Below are 19416 nucleotides of genomic sequence, written 5' to 3'. Positions count from 1 at the left end.
TTTGCACACATTCTGCATGTGGTACTGCCATTGGGACACAGGCGAGTTTCGCGCGAGAACGAGTGCACCACAAGTATTTCGCAATTACTTCTCGCGCACTGCTTGGTGGTCACATTCCAAAATTACTCTCATATCTCTGCAACTGCAATTGCAGCATGGAAGAGCTGCTTCTGGACACTACAGGCGAACATCTGCGTCACACGACGATCACCAGTAGTAGAGAGTTCCTGATGCCAGAAGGACCATCTGTTAGGCTAGTTGTTCTAACATAGTTACTTCCAGATATAGCGTAAAAAAAGTACACGTACACAAGAAGACGACACGACAGACGTGGACGAGCGTTGCTACCAACTCTTTGTTTCGATCGACACACCCTTCGATTTATGCACGCCCTCCGATCTTGACGCCAGGCAGGAAGATGGCATTCTGCAATTCTTTTCTTACACGTAGAAATCTGTCGTGTAATTCTGGCTACTTAGCACTCTTTGGCCATATTTGGCCCTAGTGCCAATAAAATCCATCATCATCGTAATTCTGGCTAAAGACTAGAAGTCTGTCTTTCAAGGCCCTCGCTTTTGCAGGTTATGCATGTGTGCAGATACCTAATTATTGCCTTGCAGTTTAGTTAATGATGATTTGCTCAGAAATGCAGAAAAACTAAAGCGTTATACATAACGCCTCAAGAACATTCCAAGCCATAGGCACGAAGATTAGTCAACTCAATGTACTACCTATCGTTCCAAAGGTAGCAGCTCCAGGACTGTAGGAAACTGGGCTCTGGCTATCTTGAGTGGTATGCCGAGGCCAGTTGCATTGGAAGTTGTTCCAGTGGATTATTTATCCCCTCTCCGGTTGAAGGGTGTCATACAACAGCAGTATATGGATGGTGAAACTCTTCCCAGAAATGTCCACTTTTAGAAAGTTCTTGTCTTCGCCTTCCCTTCCAGCGTGTGTTGCCTTTTTTGCACCTTTATTATTTCTGTTCTGCTTTTAATTTCCACCTATATATATTGTTAAAAGGTGACACTGCCAGTGAAAAGTGAGAGAAGAGAAAGAGGAGGATGCGTTGCTCCTATGATTTTCATGGTCCATCGCTCAATGAAAACCAACCCACCAAGCACGTAAAGACAGTCTTTCGAAGAGAGATTTTTTAAAAGACAGTATTTTAGAGCAAGTGGTTTCTAAAGTACGCATTATCATCATAGGTGTTCTAAAGGTATTAAAGTGGAACTGCTGTTCCATTATTTCTGCAGCTACATATTTAATATATTTTTGTTTAGAATTTTCTCTATACATAATTCTTTTGAAGGAGACTTGGCTTTCAAATGGCCAAGATTTCCACACAATAAAATATCGTTTATTTCGATTGGACCGTCCATCGAGAGGCGGAGGACTTGCTTTCTTGATAACAACTAAAATATGCCACAAACAAAAATATATCGGTATAATTTACGCAGTGCGAGATACTAGCAATAGTATCAATAGGAATAGGAACTATTCCTGGTTCGCCATTTTCTTTAGTTAATGCATATTTTCTCTTAGGTGTTCATGACATTCGATACCTTGATACCGTTGTAAAATCTTGTAGGAAAGAAATTGTGATAGCCAGAGACTTTAATTCGCATTATGTGTCTTGGGGTTTCAGAAAAGACTCATGTGGAAAGAGATGGTCAGACTGGGCAATTAAACAAATTTTTTGTTGCTTAAACATGAAAGCAGTTACATTTATTCAAGGCCTTTATAAACCAGCATTGTATCTAACATTTGCCAGTCTGGGGATGTCCATCACTTCCTGGTCTACAGTCGGCTCTGCCTCAAACAGTGACCATCTAGCCATTAGGTTTGATATTGTATGCCCTCTTATTTCTTTAGTCTCCGGCGCGCATTTTTTGCAATTACCAGAAATTTCAGAGTGTCGTAAAAGCGACCCACATAGAAAATATTGCAACGATAGGAACACGAGCCATAGGTTTATTACGTAGAATCAGTAATCGACGTTCTGGTATGCGAATTGACACACTAATTATGATCTACCGTATGTATGTACGACCGATTCTAGAATTTGGCTGTGTTTCGTTTTCTGGAAGTGCAAGATATTTTCCGGAAATGTGAATATGTTTAGGTCTGCCTAAATTCGTTCCTAATAATGTGTTATACTGGGAAGCTCACTTACCTTCTTTTGACACGAGATTCTGCATGCATACGGTTCAAACCTACTTAACAACTTATGAATCTCCTCTTAGATGTACAGAATATATATTAGTGAACCAAATTCATTTTTGAGAACACTTGGCCATGGTTACATACACCACAGGTTGGATCTGTGCAGGCACAATTAGCACCTTTAAATGTTCGCATTAGGGAAATCATTCCGTTTGATAGGTCCACATTGTCACTCAATATAGAATTTGCAGACATTTTTCCCGATAACGCAGAACTGCTGCCCCCAACATATTTGAATGCCCTGTTGCAAGACTATTTGGCCCATTTCCCAATAAATGTAATAGCGACTGATGCTTAATTGTGTGAAGAAAAGGGAAGTGTGGGAATATACTCACCATCCCTCGATTGGTATTTTTCACTTTGCCTGCCAGATTACACATCAGTTTTTCAGGCCAAACTTCTGGCAATAGTTGTTGTGTTGTGAAAGTTACTGCTACATGTTTCAAAAGTTATCGTCGCAGATGCTCTTTCTGTATGCAGTGCGCTTAACGTGTCTACGAATTCGACAGCTTTGAACATGTTTTATACATTAGCTCCACCCCACTTAAGGTTAGATCATTTAATATGGGTACCAGGCCACTGAGGCATTCATTTTAATGAAATAGCCGATTCTTTAACATGAGCTTCTTTAAATGGTCTGGTGACATCTGTGCTGCCGGCAACTGTGCATATCACTGCAGCCAGATATAGGCACTTTTCTTTGACTGAACATAAAAAAGCCTCTCATTAGCGAAATCTACAGACTTTATACATCTAAATTATTCTCGGAACCGACAGTGGTGTCATAACCAGCAATTCGAAGTAGCATTTACAAGGCTGTGTTGCCGTATTCCACAACTTAATTTTTACTTGCACAGATGTGGTCTGGCGGCATCCCTATAATGCTACCTCTGCAATGAACCAGAATCTATCGATCACTTTTTATTATCGTGTCGGCGGTTTTCCAATAATCCGCCTTTTTCACGGCGCTACGGCGCATGCGCCCTGCACTGGCGGATTAGTCGCGAAACGTTTTGGAAGGGTCGCGCGCGCGGCCGTGCGGCCCCGTCTCGGGGGAACGTCCCCCGCAAAAAAAAAAGAAAAAAAGAAAAAGAAAATAAAATTGCGCTCGCACGCGCTCTACTGCGAGTGCAAACTCGTGCTGTGTACCTCGTTGAAACTTCACTGGTAGCTCGACGTCGGTGCGGTACCGAAAACGTGCGTAGCGTAAGACTGCAACTCCACTTTTAACAGAAACCGGTGAGGGCTTCGTCTAGACTGCAGAGGGAACCACGTAGTTGCCGCCTTGCATTGATGGCAGTAATAGCAAATTTATTGATAAACCCCTGCGTTACACTTGGACGACACTTAAAAACGCGTTGCTGACGAAGACTTCTTGCAGCGTCGGCCCTCGCTTGCTGGTAGTGGCAGCGTGTGCGCGACTTCACGTACTCGTTCAAGGCGCGGTAACACTGGGTCGATACGAGACTGACAAGACGCGCACGCGTACGATTGGCCGACCATTCAGCACTGTGTCGCTGAGACCATTTTATCATACCAGGCCTACAATACGTAATCGACGAGCGCGAGTTGTACTGCGACGGGCTTTCTTGTCGACGGCACCGATAAAATCAGCGTGCCGACCCTCATTCACCCGAACCCCACGCGATCGGCCGTCGAACCGATAACGCGATAGACGCAACGGCTTCGTGGGTATATATAAATAATCGCGCTTAAAGTGAGTCAATACATGCCCACGAAGTTGAAATGTACAAGATTCGACCCTCTCAATCTGTGCACGTAAGTTTGAGCCAATGTTGATCCTGTTCAGCGAAGGTTAGGCCTGGCCCGTCGAGTTCGCGAGCACCCGCTACCGGTGGACCTGTACTAAAAAGTTTCACGAAACCACAACACGAGAGGGATGGGAGGCCCTGCTCTCCAGCTCGTAGGAGGCGGCCCAGAGAGCTGCCACACTCCAGGCCAGCCGCAGAGCACACGCCAGCGGAGCCCTAGATAGGGGCCCCGACCAACCTGAAGACCGCTCGTCCTATATTTTTTTACAATAAATGTTTTCTACTACTACTACTAAAAAGTAAGCAAGTTAGGACGAAGAAAACTGTTTTTGTAGTCCAGTTCTAGCCTGAGTGATTTGAAATAAACTACTCTTCGCTTCGATCGCCGCGTGCACAATAAGCTGCAAGCGGGGACACAGCAGTGTGCCCAATGGCTGTGCCAACATCTGTACGTCACCGTTCCCGTAGGCTGCCGGTCGTATTCGCAACGTAGATGGGTGGGTTTTTACGTATTGGCATGCTGACACATTTCTTAATTCCTGAGATGTACTCATGACACATTTCTTAATTCCTGAGATGTACTCATTATCTCTGCGTCAAACCCGAAACAAGAGACTTCACATTCGGCACAGCAGCATAAACAACCGCCTCGCCTCGCTCAGTTATATACCAACGGTGTCGGCGATGGCATCCGTGTTTTTGCAGGAGAACAACACGGCCTTTAAATGAGTGCTTATGCGAGCACAGTTTTCTCTAATAATGCTTTATGACACGCGCGAACTAACTATCGCGAAGTTAAAGAAAAGCGAGAATCAGTAATAAATTAACAGCCCGATATTTCTAACTGGATCACAGTCGCCATTGTTTAAGTGGCTCAGCCGCTCATACTGACTCGTCTCACGATGGAACAACGCGGCTCATATGAGCAGATATGTGTGTTTTATTCTACATTTTGACATTCTTTCATACCAGCGCCTTTTCATATATGCACCTTTCCCCCATTTTTTGACGCTAACAACGATCTGTGGCTGTAGATGCCGATGTAAACAAGTGCATTGCTTTGCTAAATCCGACGCGGAAGGCTGCGCACTCGAAAACATCTTATTTATGTGAAATGTCTAAAGAATGTGTAAAAAGAATTACAAAAAAGCGAGGTGTAAGTGCAGGAGTTAGCGCCAAGAAACTCCAAAGCAACCGCTACGGCAGAGGGAACTCGGCGTGCCTTTATCGGCCGCACTCGAAACGAAACAGCACACTCAGGCCTGCTCACCCTACATGTATATAGTTGGTGAGTGCTACATGGCTTCCAGGAATGACATGCTGCCCCCCAGAAGCCATTAATAATTATTCGCGATCCACGAAACGCACAACCGATGTGCACTTAAGACGGGCGCGGGTTCACAAGTCATCGGCGAAAGCCCCAGAACCCTACCAAAACGTTTCCAGCGGCGCGCGGCAGAGGGCAGCACAGGAAAATGAAAAAGGCGGATTGAAAACGATGTTTGGAAATTCCACTTTGCAATCTATGACTGCCGTTGTGCAGTTCAGTTGTACTCTTACTTGAACCCACGGTGTTACTAGGATATAGCCCCAGGAACGTTTGCCGAGCCATTTATAATTTTCTCTGACACAAAAACATTGTCTTATTAATATTTTCCCATTTTCCTTGATTGATTTATTTATATTTCAATAAATAATAAATTTAGAAAATTCAAAAAGTAAATTACAAAATCAGAAAAATATTATTAATATTATTCAAAATTTAAGTCTATCCTCTACTGTAATTTATTATTAAGTTCATATTACTGTTCCTATCTAGGCAAGGCTGACTAACTTAGTATAGACTACTTTATTTCTTTTATTATCAGTTCATTTCTCATCTTCAATTATTCAGTTGTTTTGCCTTTTATTACTTATTTATTTCTAAACAAATTTTTTGCAGATATATAATATATAACATGGGGTAGTAAATTCAAAACTTGTGTCTAGAAATATGCAAGTGTAAAATGAGGTGCTGGTGGAAGGTTCTTTCCATCTAACTTCATCCACTGCCGCGTCATATCAACACTATCGTCAAAGCACGGCTATCACTTTCAGTGCTTTTATGCAGATGCAAATCATCATTTCAGCTAGATGACTCAATCAAACGAAATTTCGTAACAGGCATGGCAACACGTGACTGGCAGTTATTTTTTAAATTTCTGTAGGACGAATGGAGTCTGTAGGCCCCTCAACAGGTCGCCAAAAAGGAAACTAGCTAGAACTTAAACTGGATTGGATGAGCCCAGCCTGCTGCTGTCATTTCGAAAAAACCCAAACACGGGGACGAGGCAGACTCTTGGCCCTTCTTGCGCTGGAAAAATTGTAGCCAAGTAAACTCGTCTACGGCTCTTACTGCGTTAAATGGTATTGGAACTAATCTTGTTGGGAAGGCAAAATGGTTAGCAGATATGGATAAAAAAAAGCAGAATTAATTTATAACGTTGGTTTGCAGAAACTGTGTGTGAGCAGAGCTAAGCTATTTTCTCAATAGGTGTGAAGCCCACTTCCCACTCTGAAACGGAAGCTCCAGAAGAGGCAGTTGTGGCTGACTGTCCCAAGCCGGCATCCCTTGAGACATCATCAAAGGAGATTGGAGGTGTGTAGGATTTGATGACCTGTTGTATAGTGTTGGCACGCAAGTGGTAGCTTAGGTAGCTCAGCTTTTTTTTTCTGGCTTCCTATTGTGTAGTATTATATATGAATTGTCGCGCTCATCGCTGGTGTTTGTAGACAAGCTGTTGTAGTTAAGGAAACTTCATTGTATAGCTGCTCACCACTGCTGGCACAGGAACCACATAGGCCTTGGGTGGCTGTAACTCTGATTGTGACAAGTTTAGCAGTTGATGAAACACCACTTACAGGTCATAGTATATCATGCATAAATACGTGTAATTTGTATGGAAAATAATTTTAGTGGCTTGGTCACCATTACCGTTATACAGTACTCTGGTTAAAATTGTGTTGGGGTGTGTGAGTATACAAAACTTTTTATTAACAAAACTATTATTGCCCTGTTTCATTCTGTCTTCGAAACGGATAGTACGTATTCGTAAATATGAGTATTTTCTTTTTAGTGTGATTAATTTCAATTTCCAACTGTGCTCTAAGTTCTTCCTTGGTGGCCATAATAAATACGTAGACATAAAACGTGAAAAGTTAGTAGTGGAGAATGCTGCATGTCACTCAGGGAGCCGGACTTTTCCGTCTAAACCGGCATAATTTGCACTCGCCAATGAGTCATGGGTTTGTGAATAAACTGCTTGTTTGCTCCTAATGCTTCATTTATACTGTTTATATTCCCACGGGGTTAATGTCACAGTATGTAATGTGGAAGGAAGAGGACATGGTTGGTGCCCTGGGAGACGACGAAAAAGATTCTGGGTTTCGCTTCTCCACGCAGCCATTAAAATCCATCTGTAAATACTAGTACTCTTCTGTTTACACTGCTCCCAACTTGTAATCTCTTCTTCATGTGTCTCGAACCATACCCGTGCCATTTTTTTGAGGTAGTATATTATGTTGGCCAGCATAAGCGTGTTATCCCACCTGTTGTGGGCGCAGACACGTTCATAATTTACCAACCAGTCATCGACGTCAACGCTGTCAATCTCAGAAAACATGCCAGGGTCGCGGGGCTGGGATAGGATGACCGTCGGTGGCATCGACAGGGCCGTGGTGGAAGACTCCCCTTCCAGGTTATGTCCAGATTACGTTCGCTGCAGAGCTCCGTCTTGCGCAAGTGAATACCCCGCACCTCCATCAATAATGTTACGGGAAGGAAGAAGCGTACTAGTATTTACAGCTGTGTTTTAATGGCTGCGTAGAGAAGCGAAACCCAGAATATTCTTCGTCATCTCCCAAGGCACCAACCATGTCCTCTTCCTTCCACATTACATACTGTGACATTACTTTTAATAAGCACTGCTTTATAACGTGCAGTGGAATGAGAGAAATTTGCTAATGTTGGATAAACTAGGATGGGAAGATCGATAGTGAGTGTGTCTGTTCACTATTCAAAAAATGTTTGATTTTATATGGTTCTGGTACAGTTTCATTCATATTTGATTTTGTCTGCACTGCTAATTTGTTGCATGATGTTAAGTACAATTAAGCCCCTCAATCATGGTGTATACATTTGCATGCACTTGTTTTTACCAGTTTTTACCAGTTCTGTCTGGTAGAGGCAAGGACAAAATACCATGAACATTAGGATTGGGTAAACTGAACTCCCTGTGTAGGAAATGTGGAGACATTTCATATCAATGTACTGAGCATTGCTACACATGACTACTTTAATTAAGGCATGTGAGACAACACCCGGGACGAAGGCAGGGCTCTTATATTTCAACATAGCGCGAGCCAGCCAACAAGCCCCAACCCGACAAATGATGATGATTATGAGGATGGTTATATACAGATGAAGACGATGGTGAACTGCACAGTTAGTGCTCACACTAACTTCCCCCCCTCACGAAAGCAATCAGCAAGGCAGCGAGTCAGAAAGGGTACAAACGCCGAAGATACGGCTTCAGGTGAGAGACGTGAACTATTTCAGTGCTGCGACAACGGCGGTCAGTATATGGGCCGCGATACCTGTGAAGAAACTTTTCACAGAGCCCCGGCACTCGAACAGGTGTCCACAGGAGCACTTCGTCGCCTGGGCGAAACGAAATTACACGACGGGTCGCATCACTACGGACTTTCCTCTTGTACTGAATGGTCGCGGTGTTGGCAGTGGGCGACACGGGCGGCGAACTCCTCTGGTAGAGATGCGGATGGAACAGAAGGCGTAGAGAGAAAGGTGGTGCCCAAAACAAAAGATGGTGCACGGCTGTACACGAGGAAAAAGGGGCTGTAGTTTGTTGTGCATTGAACGGCTGTATTATAAGGAAACGTGACGAAAGAAAGTATAGTGTCCCAGTTTGTGTGGTAAACTTTAACATACATGGAGATCATATTGGAGAGAGTTCGATGGAAATGCTCAGTAAGACCATTGGTTTGGGGATGATACGCTGAGGTGGCCTTATGGATAGTGTTTGTAGCCTGCAGGACTTCAGCAAGAACATGGGAAAAAAATGCCTTGCCACGGTCACTTACATTATTTCGTGGGATATTGACGTGCTGTGTTTGCAAACATGGCTAAATGTTTTTCAATGCACGCAACAAAAATGGGCTAAAATTGACATGACTGGCTGTCCAGTAAATCTAGAACCATTTACTGAGTAGTTACGATGACTCCTTAGAAAATTCAGAAAAGTTTGTTCTACCACTTTGAATTTATTTCAGTGGAAGCTGCAGCTGCTGACACATCAACAGTGCATCATAGTTCTTTACTGAAGGGTTTTAGTTGTCTATTCAGGGAGGAACGTACTCCATACTTATTGAACCCGAAGATAGGATGTTGTGGAGGGGTAGGCACAAGACGCTTTGTTTTGAACTGGTACTGACACAACTTTTTTTATCAAGGGGTTTTTTTCTTCATTTTTTTGCTTGATCGGGTAGCTGTCAACTTTGTTACTACAGTGTCATGCCATAGTTCTTGAACATGTAAAAAACACCAATTACCGTATTTACTCGCATAGTTTCTACACTTTTCTTGTGGAAATTGACGCAATTATGAGGAATGCTAGAAATAAAGGGGGAGGGGAATTAAAAAAATGTTCTAGGTGCTAAATGTGGCTCCCATACCACCCATTGTAAGCTGAAAGTAATTACTTCTAAATGGCACTTCGTCATAATAGTAAGAACTGCAATGGCGTTTTATTTGCTAAACTTATTGCTAAAAGTCGCTATTTCTAAAATTCATCTGGTTACATAGTTAGGCAACATAGCAAAATTGAGCAATTGTCTGCATTTTTTGTGCTGTCTGCATTGTTGTGACTGGATATGGAAAATGTTGAGCGCATGCGTGCTGTGCACAGCCACGGCAGAAAAGGTTCGGAAAAACAAATGGCGGAAACCACGGCTTGACTGCCATGCACAATCATGAGCGGACTGAACAAGCAGATGACAGTCGCTGCAGCATTTTTCGAGGCTGGTGATTACTCAAAGGAAAAAATTTAATTTCTGAAGGTCAGTGTTGGCAATGTGAACACTGTGCGAGGAAATACAGTATATCCTCTGTTAAGGTGACCATTTCAATATGCATGCCTAATGGAGTGCAGCTTCTTAGTGAAGGGTTTGTTTACAAGTATGTCACAAAATCAGAGGTGTCACAAATAGCTGACACACGCTGGTTAGCCTGTTCCAGTGGCTGCAAGCTACACAATGATCATGTCTCACTAAAAGCCGAGGGTGCGCATCACATAGATCATTTTTTCCTCATTCATTCAATGCTTTTCCTCATTCCACATGAGATAATAAGCTTGGTCTCCTGCTGCTGTCATCCTCTACACCCCCCATTTTCCCGACGCCCACAGATGACTTGTAAACCAACCCTGTGTCAAGAAATTTGGCGCACATTTTGAATTTGTCGCTATAAAAGATGTCTTAATTCATTATTTCTTGCCTGTTAAAAGGATTCAGGCATCATACCATGATTTACATGATTTAGGAGTCAGCTGCTTGTTATCAAACCGAGCAGAAAAGGCGAAGCAGTCATGTCTCACTTCTCCTTTAAGAAAAGGGTTTAGCAGAAGAGCCACTCTGACCTGTGCATATATTCTGAAGGTACGATCTCTACCAAAACACATTTGCTATCCACTTGTAACAAAATGCCTTTCCAGACGAATATTCAACAACAAACCACATACTACTAAACCACTGCTCTTGCGATTTGAAGAGATCTGTCAGAATCTTGGCATAGCCGATACATTACGTGACATTGTCACAGACATGATTCACTACCCCCATGGTTCAACTTCCCCACAGCTTGCGATCTCACCCTAACACAATTCCGTAAAGCACAGACTCCACCCCAACACATTATTCAGGAATTCCTTGCAATAGAGGAAAAATACAGCAGTTTCACAAGCTTTTATACTGATGGTTCAAAAACGATTGGCCATGTTGGAAGTGCAGTAGTCCAAGGGAACTGGGAAGAAACCGTTAGACTTCCGCAATATACATCTATCTTCACTGCTGAATGTTACGCCATTTCCATAGCCGTCGAAAAAATAGTAAAGGAGAACCTCACAAATAGTATTATATATACAGACTCCCTAAGTGTACTCAAAGCTCTTCACTCCAGAAATGCAGTCACACCGCTATTGGGGGACATTATACACAATGTAATAAAAGCCACCACACAAGGACAGAACCTTAAGTTATGCTGGGTTCCGAGCCACGTCGGAATTAGCGGCAATGAAAGAGCAGATGTATGCGCAGCACAGGCTAAATACAAACAAATCAAGAAAATAAATATACCTCCTAAAGACTGCATGAATTTCATACATTGTAAACTAAGGTAAAAATGGCAGTCTGCTTGGAACAATGAACTAAATAACAAACTACACTTGGTAAAGCCCGTGTTAGGCGAATGGCGATCTTGCGAACACAAGGAACGGTTCAAAGAAGTGATTCTATGCCGCCTTCGCATAGGACATACACACCTCACACACAACTTCCTACTAACAAAGCAAGACAAGCCCCAATCTGAAACATGTGGTGACGAACTAACAGTGAATCACGTCTTATTTTCATGCAGAAAACATGAAACACTGAGGAAAAAATATTTTACTCCATTTTACAAGGAACACATTCCTTTTCACCCCGCTTTGTTTTTAGGCGAACATGTGCTTCTTGATATATCAGATGTTTTTAACTTTTTAAAGGAAGCAGGTATTCTCGAAAAACTATATTCTCAACGCGTGCTTCGCTACATATTATGCTACACCTCACCCACCTTCTCATCCCCGAAAAGGTCAAGGTCTTTCTTTAAATTGTTGGGACCCTAGCGGGGTCCTTGCCCAGACAAGGACTCGCTGAGGTGACACAACTTTTCGGAACAATTATATCTTGTGTTTAGCGCATGATAGCCTTAGCTGCTTATGTGCCATTAAACCCAACAACAACAACATTTTCAAAGGACATTACTTCTTTAAGAAAAGGGTTTATTCAAAGGATATTAGTTTGCCTGTATATCAGGGGTACTTCCTTGCAAAAACAGGAAATGGCCACAACCCCTTGGTCCTAAGTTGTAATTTATTGCTGATGACATCAGGAAGGTTGCAGCCCAACTTGCTGCACAGCTCACGGCTCTAAGAATCCGGATAGGCCGTTACTAGAAACAATCTAATGCAAGATCTGTAATTGAAAGTGACTGGGAGGGGACTTTGTTGGAACACTTGGGACATAAAATAGGCTGATTTTATTTTTATTGCATCTGCAATGATGCTTAATCTTTTACTTGGTTTCATCTCACCTAAGCGTGACACATTGCATAGTACTCTGCATGCAGGCATGCCCTGTGCTACTCAATAAGAAAGAGTACAAAAACAAACTGCAAATAGCAGCTAACTTGAGACCAGTCGAAAGTGTCAATAAACCACTGCTTGGCTGCTCTGAAGGGGGGTGAGAATATTAAGTCCTATGTATTATTTTTTTACAGCAGCAGCACCACCACCTGCAGCATTGGTAGCTGTGCCAGCTGCCTCAAGTGAGGCTATCGTGCCCAATTGTTCCTTCACAGAGGATGGACAGGTAAGATGATGTGGGATGCATGAAAACAATTGCAGGTGCATAAACTATCATGACATTGACTCTTGATGTCTTCTGTAGCTGTCTTCCGAGTTTCAGCGTAATTAACCAAAAAAGCTGTGATAAGTATGCAGGTGCATGTTAACTCTCACTTCTTGCACAAAAGGAGTATAGCAGCCGTCAATCTGCACTTGAACTGACATTGGCATGGCAAGCGCATAAAATTATCCTGGCCCTTCTGTGGTGAAGGAGTGGTGATAAAGCTCTCTTTAATTAAAGCTCGTGATGTTCATGTGAGAAGTAATGTTATTTGCTTGTCATTTGGCAAGTACCATGCGAAATGAAGTACCTCCCATAGTACTTTGTGTAAATTTGTATTTTAAACAGCGTTCAATTGTGTACTCCTAGCAGGTCATTTTTGTCATTGGGATGGGTAAGCCAATTGCTGTTCGCTATAACAATTTTTCAATTGTGTGTCTGCAGGTTCATTTGGCCAACAAGGTATTTATACCGAAGGCCACGTATGAACATCTGATGGGTGTTCAGAAAAACTCCCACTTCGTGAAAAGATCGGCAACAGCTATCTGGTCCACAGAAGTACTGGCGCAGAGAAGTTTCACGGGAACTTTGGCTAACCGATTTGTGGCGGAAGGGGGCCGGAAGCAGCCACAGCGGCCCTTGTCACCTCACAAAGTGAATGCACTGAGAGGTCAGTGTACAAGGTTGTAGTACCTAGCTTATATGCCTTTCAACCACGTGTCATGCATATTGTTTATAACATGTTACCAATTTAGTGACTATCGTGTCCTGCTCCTGAGCACAACTTTGAGCTCAATTCCCAGCCATAGTAGCTCCACACAAGTGGACGAAATGCTGAAACTTTTGTGTTCTCGCGTGTACTGCGTACTAAAAGACTTAAATATTGTTAGGGATCTACTACTATGTCCTTTGCGGCCCACAGCACAGTTTTTGGGACATTAAGCCTAAATTACTATCCAACATAGTACTGGAATTCCAGCAGAAATAGACCTTGCAAATGTTTGTGTGCTACATTGCAGTGCTACGTATGATGCTTCACATTACTTGTTACTTTTGTTGAGTGTGATATGTCAGTTATCTATGGAGTAAGGACTAATTGGTGCTGGCCTTTTTTTGTAATGTGGTGTCTGTGAGGATTGTGCCGATTATCTTGTGCATTTGTGTGTAGTACGCATTGCTACTTTGTGCTTTGTGTGAGCTGCCTTGGCGCTCATGCCTCCTTTTACACATGGCCACATTGCCACTTTCCTTACCATGCCTAGCTGTGCATGTAGTGCAAGACTACCTGTTACTGCCTATCACAAAAAAAGTAAAGGCTGGTTAACCATCATCAGAAGCTGGCAGATGGCCTGCCTTTTTTTTTCTTCTTTTCTTTGTGATAGGGTGTACCTTGATGTGGGGACTTCTGCTGGCTTAGAGCTCCAAGTCGGGCTACTTGGTTGACATGCATGGTATAAATTTTTTAACTGCGCTAATTCACACTGACAAGGACGAGGCAGACAAGACGTGCGCAGACTGTGCACGTCTTGTCTGCCTCGTCCTTGTCAGTGTGAATTAGCGCAGTTAAAAAATTTATACCATTCTGCTGGCTGCTTTGGTTTCAGCGAGTTAGCGCGCTTTGGCTGGCCCAGTTTCAGGAGGCGGCACATGTGTGCTGTGGCCTATTAAAAGCATGCAGTATATACTTTCAACGTTACTGTGCACTACACAATGCAGTCCCAAGCAGATACTTGAATATGCTTATGGCACTCGTGTAGGTGGGCATAATTTCTAGGGATGCACATGAATTTGCTAGGTTCATAATATATGCTGTGGCTGCTTAACCACCACCTCTGTTTCTCGTAATTTTACGAGTGGACGAACACTGCTGCTGGCAGCTCAGATTCTAGGCCCGAGACTGCAAGAATCCCATCAAATCACGTGGACACCGGGCCACGCGGGACTGGAGGGGAACGAGAGGGCGAATGCCTTAGCTCTAGCGCTAATCAACCTAGCGGGGCAAAAACAATCGTCTCATCAATCCTCACCCTTTACCTTCGTGCCCCTGCCATCCAATTACTGCGACCAACCCGAGATCCAGCGACTCAACCGCAGGATTTATCCTCCCCCTCACAAAAAGTACAGCACTGAAGAGGCAGTAGCTCTCAGACCTTATCCAAACAAACACATTCCCAAACCTATACAGATACAGCAAAATATACCCACAAACATATCGCGGCATCTGCCCTTCGTGCGGCGACACACGCCCTACACTTTTTGACATCTCATGGGGGTGCGGGGGCAAACCTCAACACTTAAGATGCCTAGCACGTCATTAGAGCGGTGGGAGGTAACGCTGACCAGCGATGCCCTGGCAGGACAAGAAGCTCTCGTCCAGCAAGTACGTCGAGCAGCCATGGCCAGTGGAGTCCTAGAATGAGGACACCACCCACTCGTCCTCAATATCGACCTCAATGGTCCAAATAATTGTTTTCTCTATCTCAGGGTAAATATGTCAGCATTACCAAAGAGTGAAAATGTTTTGCGGTAAGCTCCTATGAAATATTGAATGTACTGATTGTTAAGCATACGATAAACTACAGCTTAAGTGATAAACCAGTACATGTAAGCTGTATGAAGACTAGGTTGTAGATTTGTTGCCTCTGTGTATAGTTATGGTTAGTGCTGCTTTAGCATGTTTGTATTAGTGAGATTCCACTGTAATCTACTGGTGCATTGATAAGTATTTCTAAAGTTCAAGTAAAATCGAATTGTATTGCATGCATTGTTTTCACATGGAAGGCAGGGCATGAATCTGCAGCAAAAGTACTGAAACTTAAATAAACAATTCTTGTAGTTTTTTTCAGGCCCTATGCCTCCACAAAAGGCCTCTCTGAAGTGGATACCAGTGAAGCCACTAAGAAAATTAGAATGTGGCTCTCCCAGAAGACTAGTGAGCTGCGGCGAACACGGATGGCCACATCAAAAGAGCAATAAAGCCATTGTATAGTCGTGAAACATGCTAATCGTGACCTCATTGTTGGCACTGTGATACTGGTGCTGATGCGTATGAAATCGCAGTAGATGACGGCTGATTGCACCAGGACACACCAGAGCTGGTCACACCAGGTCACACCAGACCGGCTGGGTTACACCAGAGACGCCAGAACCCGTGTTGGAATTACCGCTCTGGCATAAATGCCAGACATGAGCTGGTGGATTTTTTCACTGGAGCTATATCAGGAAGTGTGCTTACCTTCTCTTCACACAAGATTCCACATGCTTACGGTTCAAACCTACTGAAGAACTTATGAATCTCCTCTTAGACGTACAGAATATGTATTTATTTGTGAACCAAATTCATTTTTTGAGAACATGTTGCCATGGTTACATACCCCACAGGTTGGATTTGTGCAGGCACAATTAGCACCTTTAAATGTTCACATTAGGGAAATGATTCCGTTTGATAGGTTCACATTGTCACTCAAAATAGAATTTGCAGACATTTTTTCCAATAATGCAGAACTGCTGCCCCCAACATATTTTAATACCTTTTTTGCAAGACTATTTGGCCCATTTCCCAATAAATGTAATAGCAACTGATGCTTCCTCGTGTGAAGAGAAGGCAGGTGTGGGAATATACTCACCATCCCTCGATTGGTCTTTTTCACTTCGCCTGCCCCAGATTACACATCAGTTTTCAGGCCAAACTTCTGGCAATAGTTGTTGCATTGTGAAAGTTACCGCTACATGTTACAAAAGTTATCGTCGCAGATTCTCTTTCTGTATGCAGTGCGCTTAATGTGTCTACAAATTCGACAGCTTTGAACATGTTTTATACATTAGCTCCACCCCACTTATGGTTAGATCATTTAATATTGGTACCAGGCCACCGAGACATTCATTTTAATGAAATAACCGATTCTTTATCATGAGCTTCTTTAAAGGGTCTGGTGACATCTGTGCTGCCGGCAACTGTGCATATTGCTGCAGCCAGATATAGGCAGTTTTCTTTTTACTGAACACAAGAAAAGCCTCTCATTAGCAAAATCTACAGACCTTATACATCTAAATTATTCTCAGAACCGACAGTGTTGTCATAACCGGCAATTTGAAATATCATTTACAAGGTTGCGTTGCTGTATTCCACAACTTAATTTTTACTTGCGCAGATGTGGTCTGGCGGCATCCCCATTATGCTACCTCTGCAATGAACTAGAATCCATCGATCACTTTTTATTATCGTGTCGGCGGTTTTCTAATCGAAAACGATGTTCGGAAATTCCACTTCGCAATCCAAGACTGCAGTTATGCAGTTCAATTATACTCTCCCTTGGAGCCACGGTGTTAGGATAACCCCAAAGAAACATTTGCCGGCGACCTCCGGGGGCAAGGTTGCAAGCCGTCACGATGATACAAAGCCCCTGTTGCTTCCACCGCAGGACGCTATGACACAGACAAGCCGTAAGAGTGAAGAAGTTGTGTCCGTGGACCTTATTGTTTTTGTTTTGTTGATGGGCAGAAAGTGACAGCTTTGGTTGACACTGGTGCTGACTTCTGCATTATAAGTCATGACCCCGCAGTTTGTCTCAAGAAAGTAAAGATGCCGTGGACAGGGTACCATATAAGGACTGCAGGCGGCCAGTTACTGATGCCCGCCGGATGATGTACGGCGAGAGTCAACATAGGAGGTGCATCTTTCGTCATTCTTCCCGGGTGCTGTAAGGACTTGATTCTCGGAATGGACTTTATGTGGGAATACTGTGCGGTCATCAATATCCCAGACCGTTTGGTAACATTTTACCTAATCCTGATCCAGTTGATTGCTTAGCACCACCACGTAACTCATTACGCCTGAATGATGACGGTGTTGTCATCCCACCTCGGTCGTGCACCCTTGTTTCTGTGGCGTGCAACATGCCGTTCGACGGTGAAGGAGTTGCAGACCAAATAATGTGGCTGTTGTTTACCCACGATATTTCAGTCGCACGAGGTATTGTCAGCGTTGTTAATGGGCACACGGATTTGTTACTGACAAATTTCAGTATGGAGCGTCGGCACCTTCCAAGGGGCACGGCTGTGGCCTATTTCGACGGTGTTACAGATGTTAAAGACTGCTTTTCAATGCTCAAAGAAGCATCTGCGCAAAATCCAACTCCTGTTCTTGACGTCAGCACTACCTTGCCGCAGGAAGAACGACAAAAACTCGCATTACTAGCCGAGTTCCAGGACTGCTTTGCCTCAGCATAAGGAGTCGGTCGCTCACCCTTAACCAGGCACCGAATAATCATTGATGACATGGCCAGACCAATTCACCAGGGGCGCTATAACGTAAAATGATTCCAAACTGTTTTGATTCCAAACTCCTGACGTCAAATTTACGTAAACACCGAGGCAAGCATCGGGCGGTGACCCGCAGCGTTGTCTGAACAACCCAATGAAACGCTCTCCGCGTTTATACGAGGTCACCTTTGTGCGCTTTCAAAACCACTAACATTGCCTACACTCAGCAGTTTTTCTTATCTAATTGGCTGACATGAGGCGAGGAGCACGCTCCAGTGGTGAGGGTTTCGATGGGGCCGAGCCAGCACAGTGAAAATAGATAACCGCATGAAGAGGGTGGTGCCGGCTTCTCCGATTGGTCCGCTTCGCCTTACTTGGCTTGCGGTGGCTGGTGAAAAATCGCGGCGGCGTGCAACGGAAGGATAAGAATGCCGCTAAAACGGATCCTCAGCAAGGAAGAGTTGGTAGAGCAATGTCGTATGCATGCCGAAAGAGCTCGATAACGTTTTACTGTCAGGCAAAAGGTTTATCATGCGCAAATAAATACATGCTCACCGGCAGATGCGAGTAGCTAGGGCCTGAGCGATCGGCGGGCAGCCATCTTCTATTCCTTTCGGAGCGGGGCAGTCTGTGGCTATTCAGAAACATTTTGAGTTTTGTTTGGCATATTAGTGCATTTTTTTCGTGTACACGTCACTTTGACGTGGTGAGTTTTCGCGGTTTTGTGAGGTCGCATGACAGACAGGCGAAGTGTGCGTAGGCAGAAAACATTGGACCAATTAGCAGAGGGCTAATGGTGAAAAAGCGTTGAATCAGGAATGATTATTTTTCTTTTGTGTGGTTTAATCATGCATAATCAGTGTGTACACATTATATCAGATGGGGAGCTATCGCGGTTTTCGTGACGTTGTGTGACAGACAGGTGAAGTTGGGAGTGTCCTGAAAATGTTTTGACCAATCGTGGAGGCTGATTGCAGAAATTGGAATCAAAACAATTTGGAATTATTTTACGTTATAGCGCCCCAGCACTCTTATCGTGTGGCTCTAAAGGAATGTGAAGTGATACAGGAGCAAGTAACTAGAATGCTCGAAGACGACGTAATTGAACCATCAGAGTCCCTGGGCATCGCCTGTAGTTTCAGTCAAGAAGAAGGACAGCCTGCGCTTTTGTGTCGACTATCGCAAGCTCAATCAGATTACAAAGAAATATGTCTATCCATTCCCATGTATAGATGACTCCCTCGACCGGCTTCGACACTCTCGTTACTTCTCCTCAATGAACTTGAAAAGTGGATATTGGCAAATCGAGGCGGACCCGAGAGACCGTGAGAAAACCGCTTTTGTGATGCCAGATGGATTGTACAAATTTAAAGTTTCGCCCTTTGGTTTGTGCTCTGCACCCGCTACTTTTCAAAGGCTCGTGGATACTGTGTTTTCGGGC

At 43.7% G+C, this 19416-nt stretch overlaps 1 protein-coding gene across 1 annotated transcript in view; it reads left to right on the top strand.

The window, feature by feature from the left end:
• Positions 1–15722, top strand: part of LOC119466357 (uncharacterized) — a 53570-nt gene extending 37848 nt beyond the window's left edge. Inside the window, exons 5-8 of the mRNA XM_049657018.1 lie at positions 6529–6633; positions 12586–12677; positions 13158–13383; positions 15550–15722. Coding sequence (XP_049512975.1) covers positions 6529–6633; positions 12586–12677; positions 13158–13383; positions 15550–15689 — 563 coding nt within the window. The 3' untranslated portion in view covers positions 15690–15722. The remainder of the gene's footprint in view (positions 1–6528; positions 6634–12585; positions 12678–13157; positions 13384–15549) is intronic.
• Positions 15723–19416: the final 3694 nt, after the last annotated feature.

This window comes from Dermacentor silvarum, chromosome 10, assembly GCF_013339745.2.
Source record: "Dermacentor silvarum isolate Dsil-2018 chromosome 10, BIME_Dsil_1.4, whole genome shotgun sequence".
In the NCBI taxonomy this organism is placed as follows: domain Eukaryota; kingdom Metazoa; phylum Arthropoda; class Arachnida; order Ixodida; family Ixodidae; genus Dermacentor; species Dermacentor silvarum.
The sequence above is the reverse complement of the archived record's forward strand: the minus strand, read 5'-3'. Positions and strand labels throughout refer to the sequence as shown.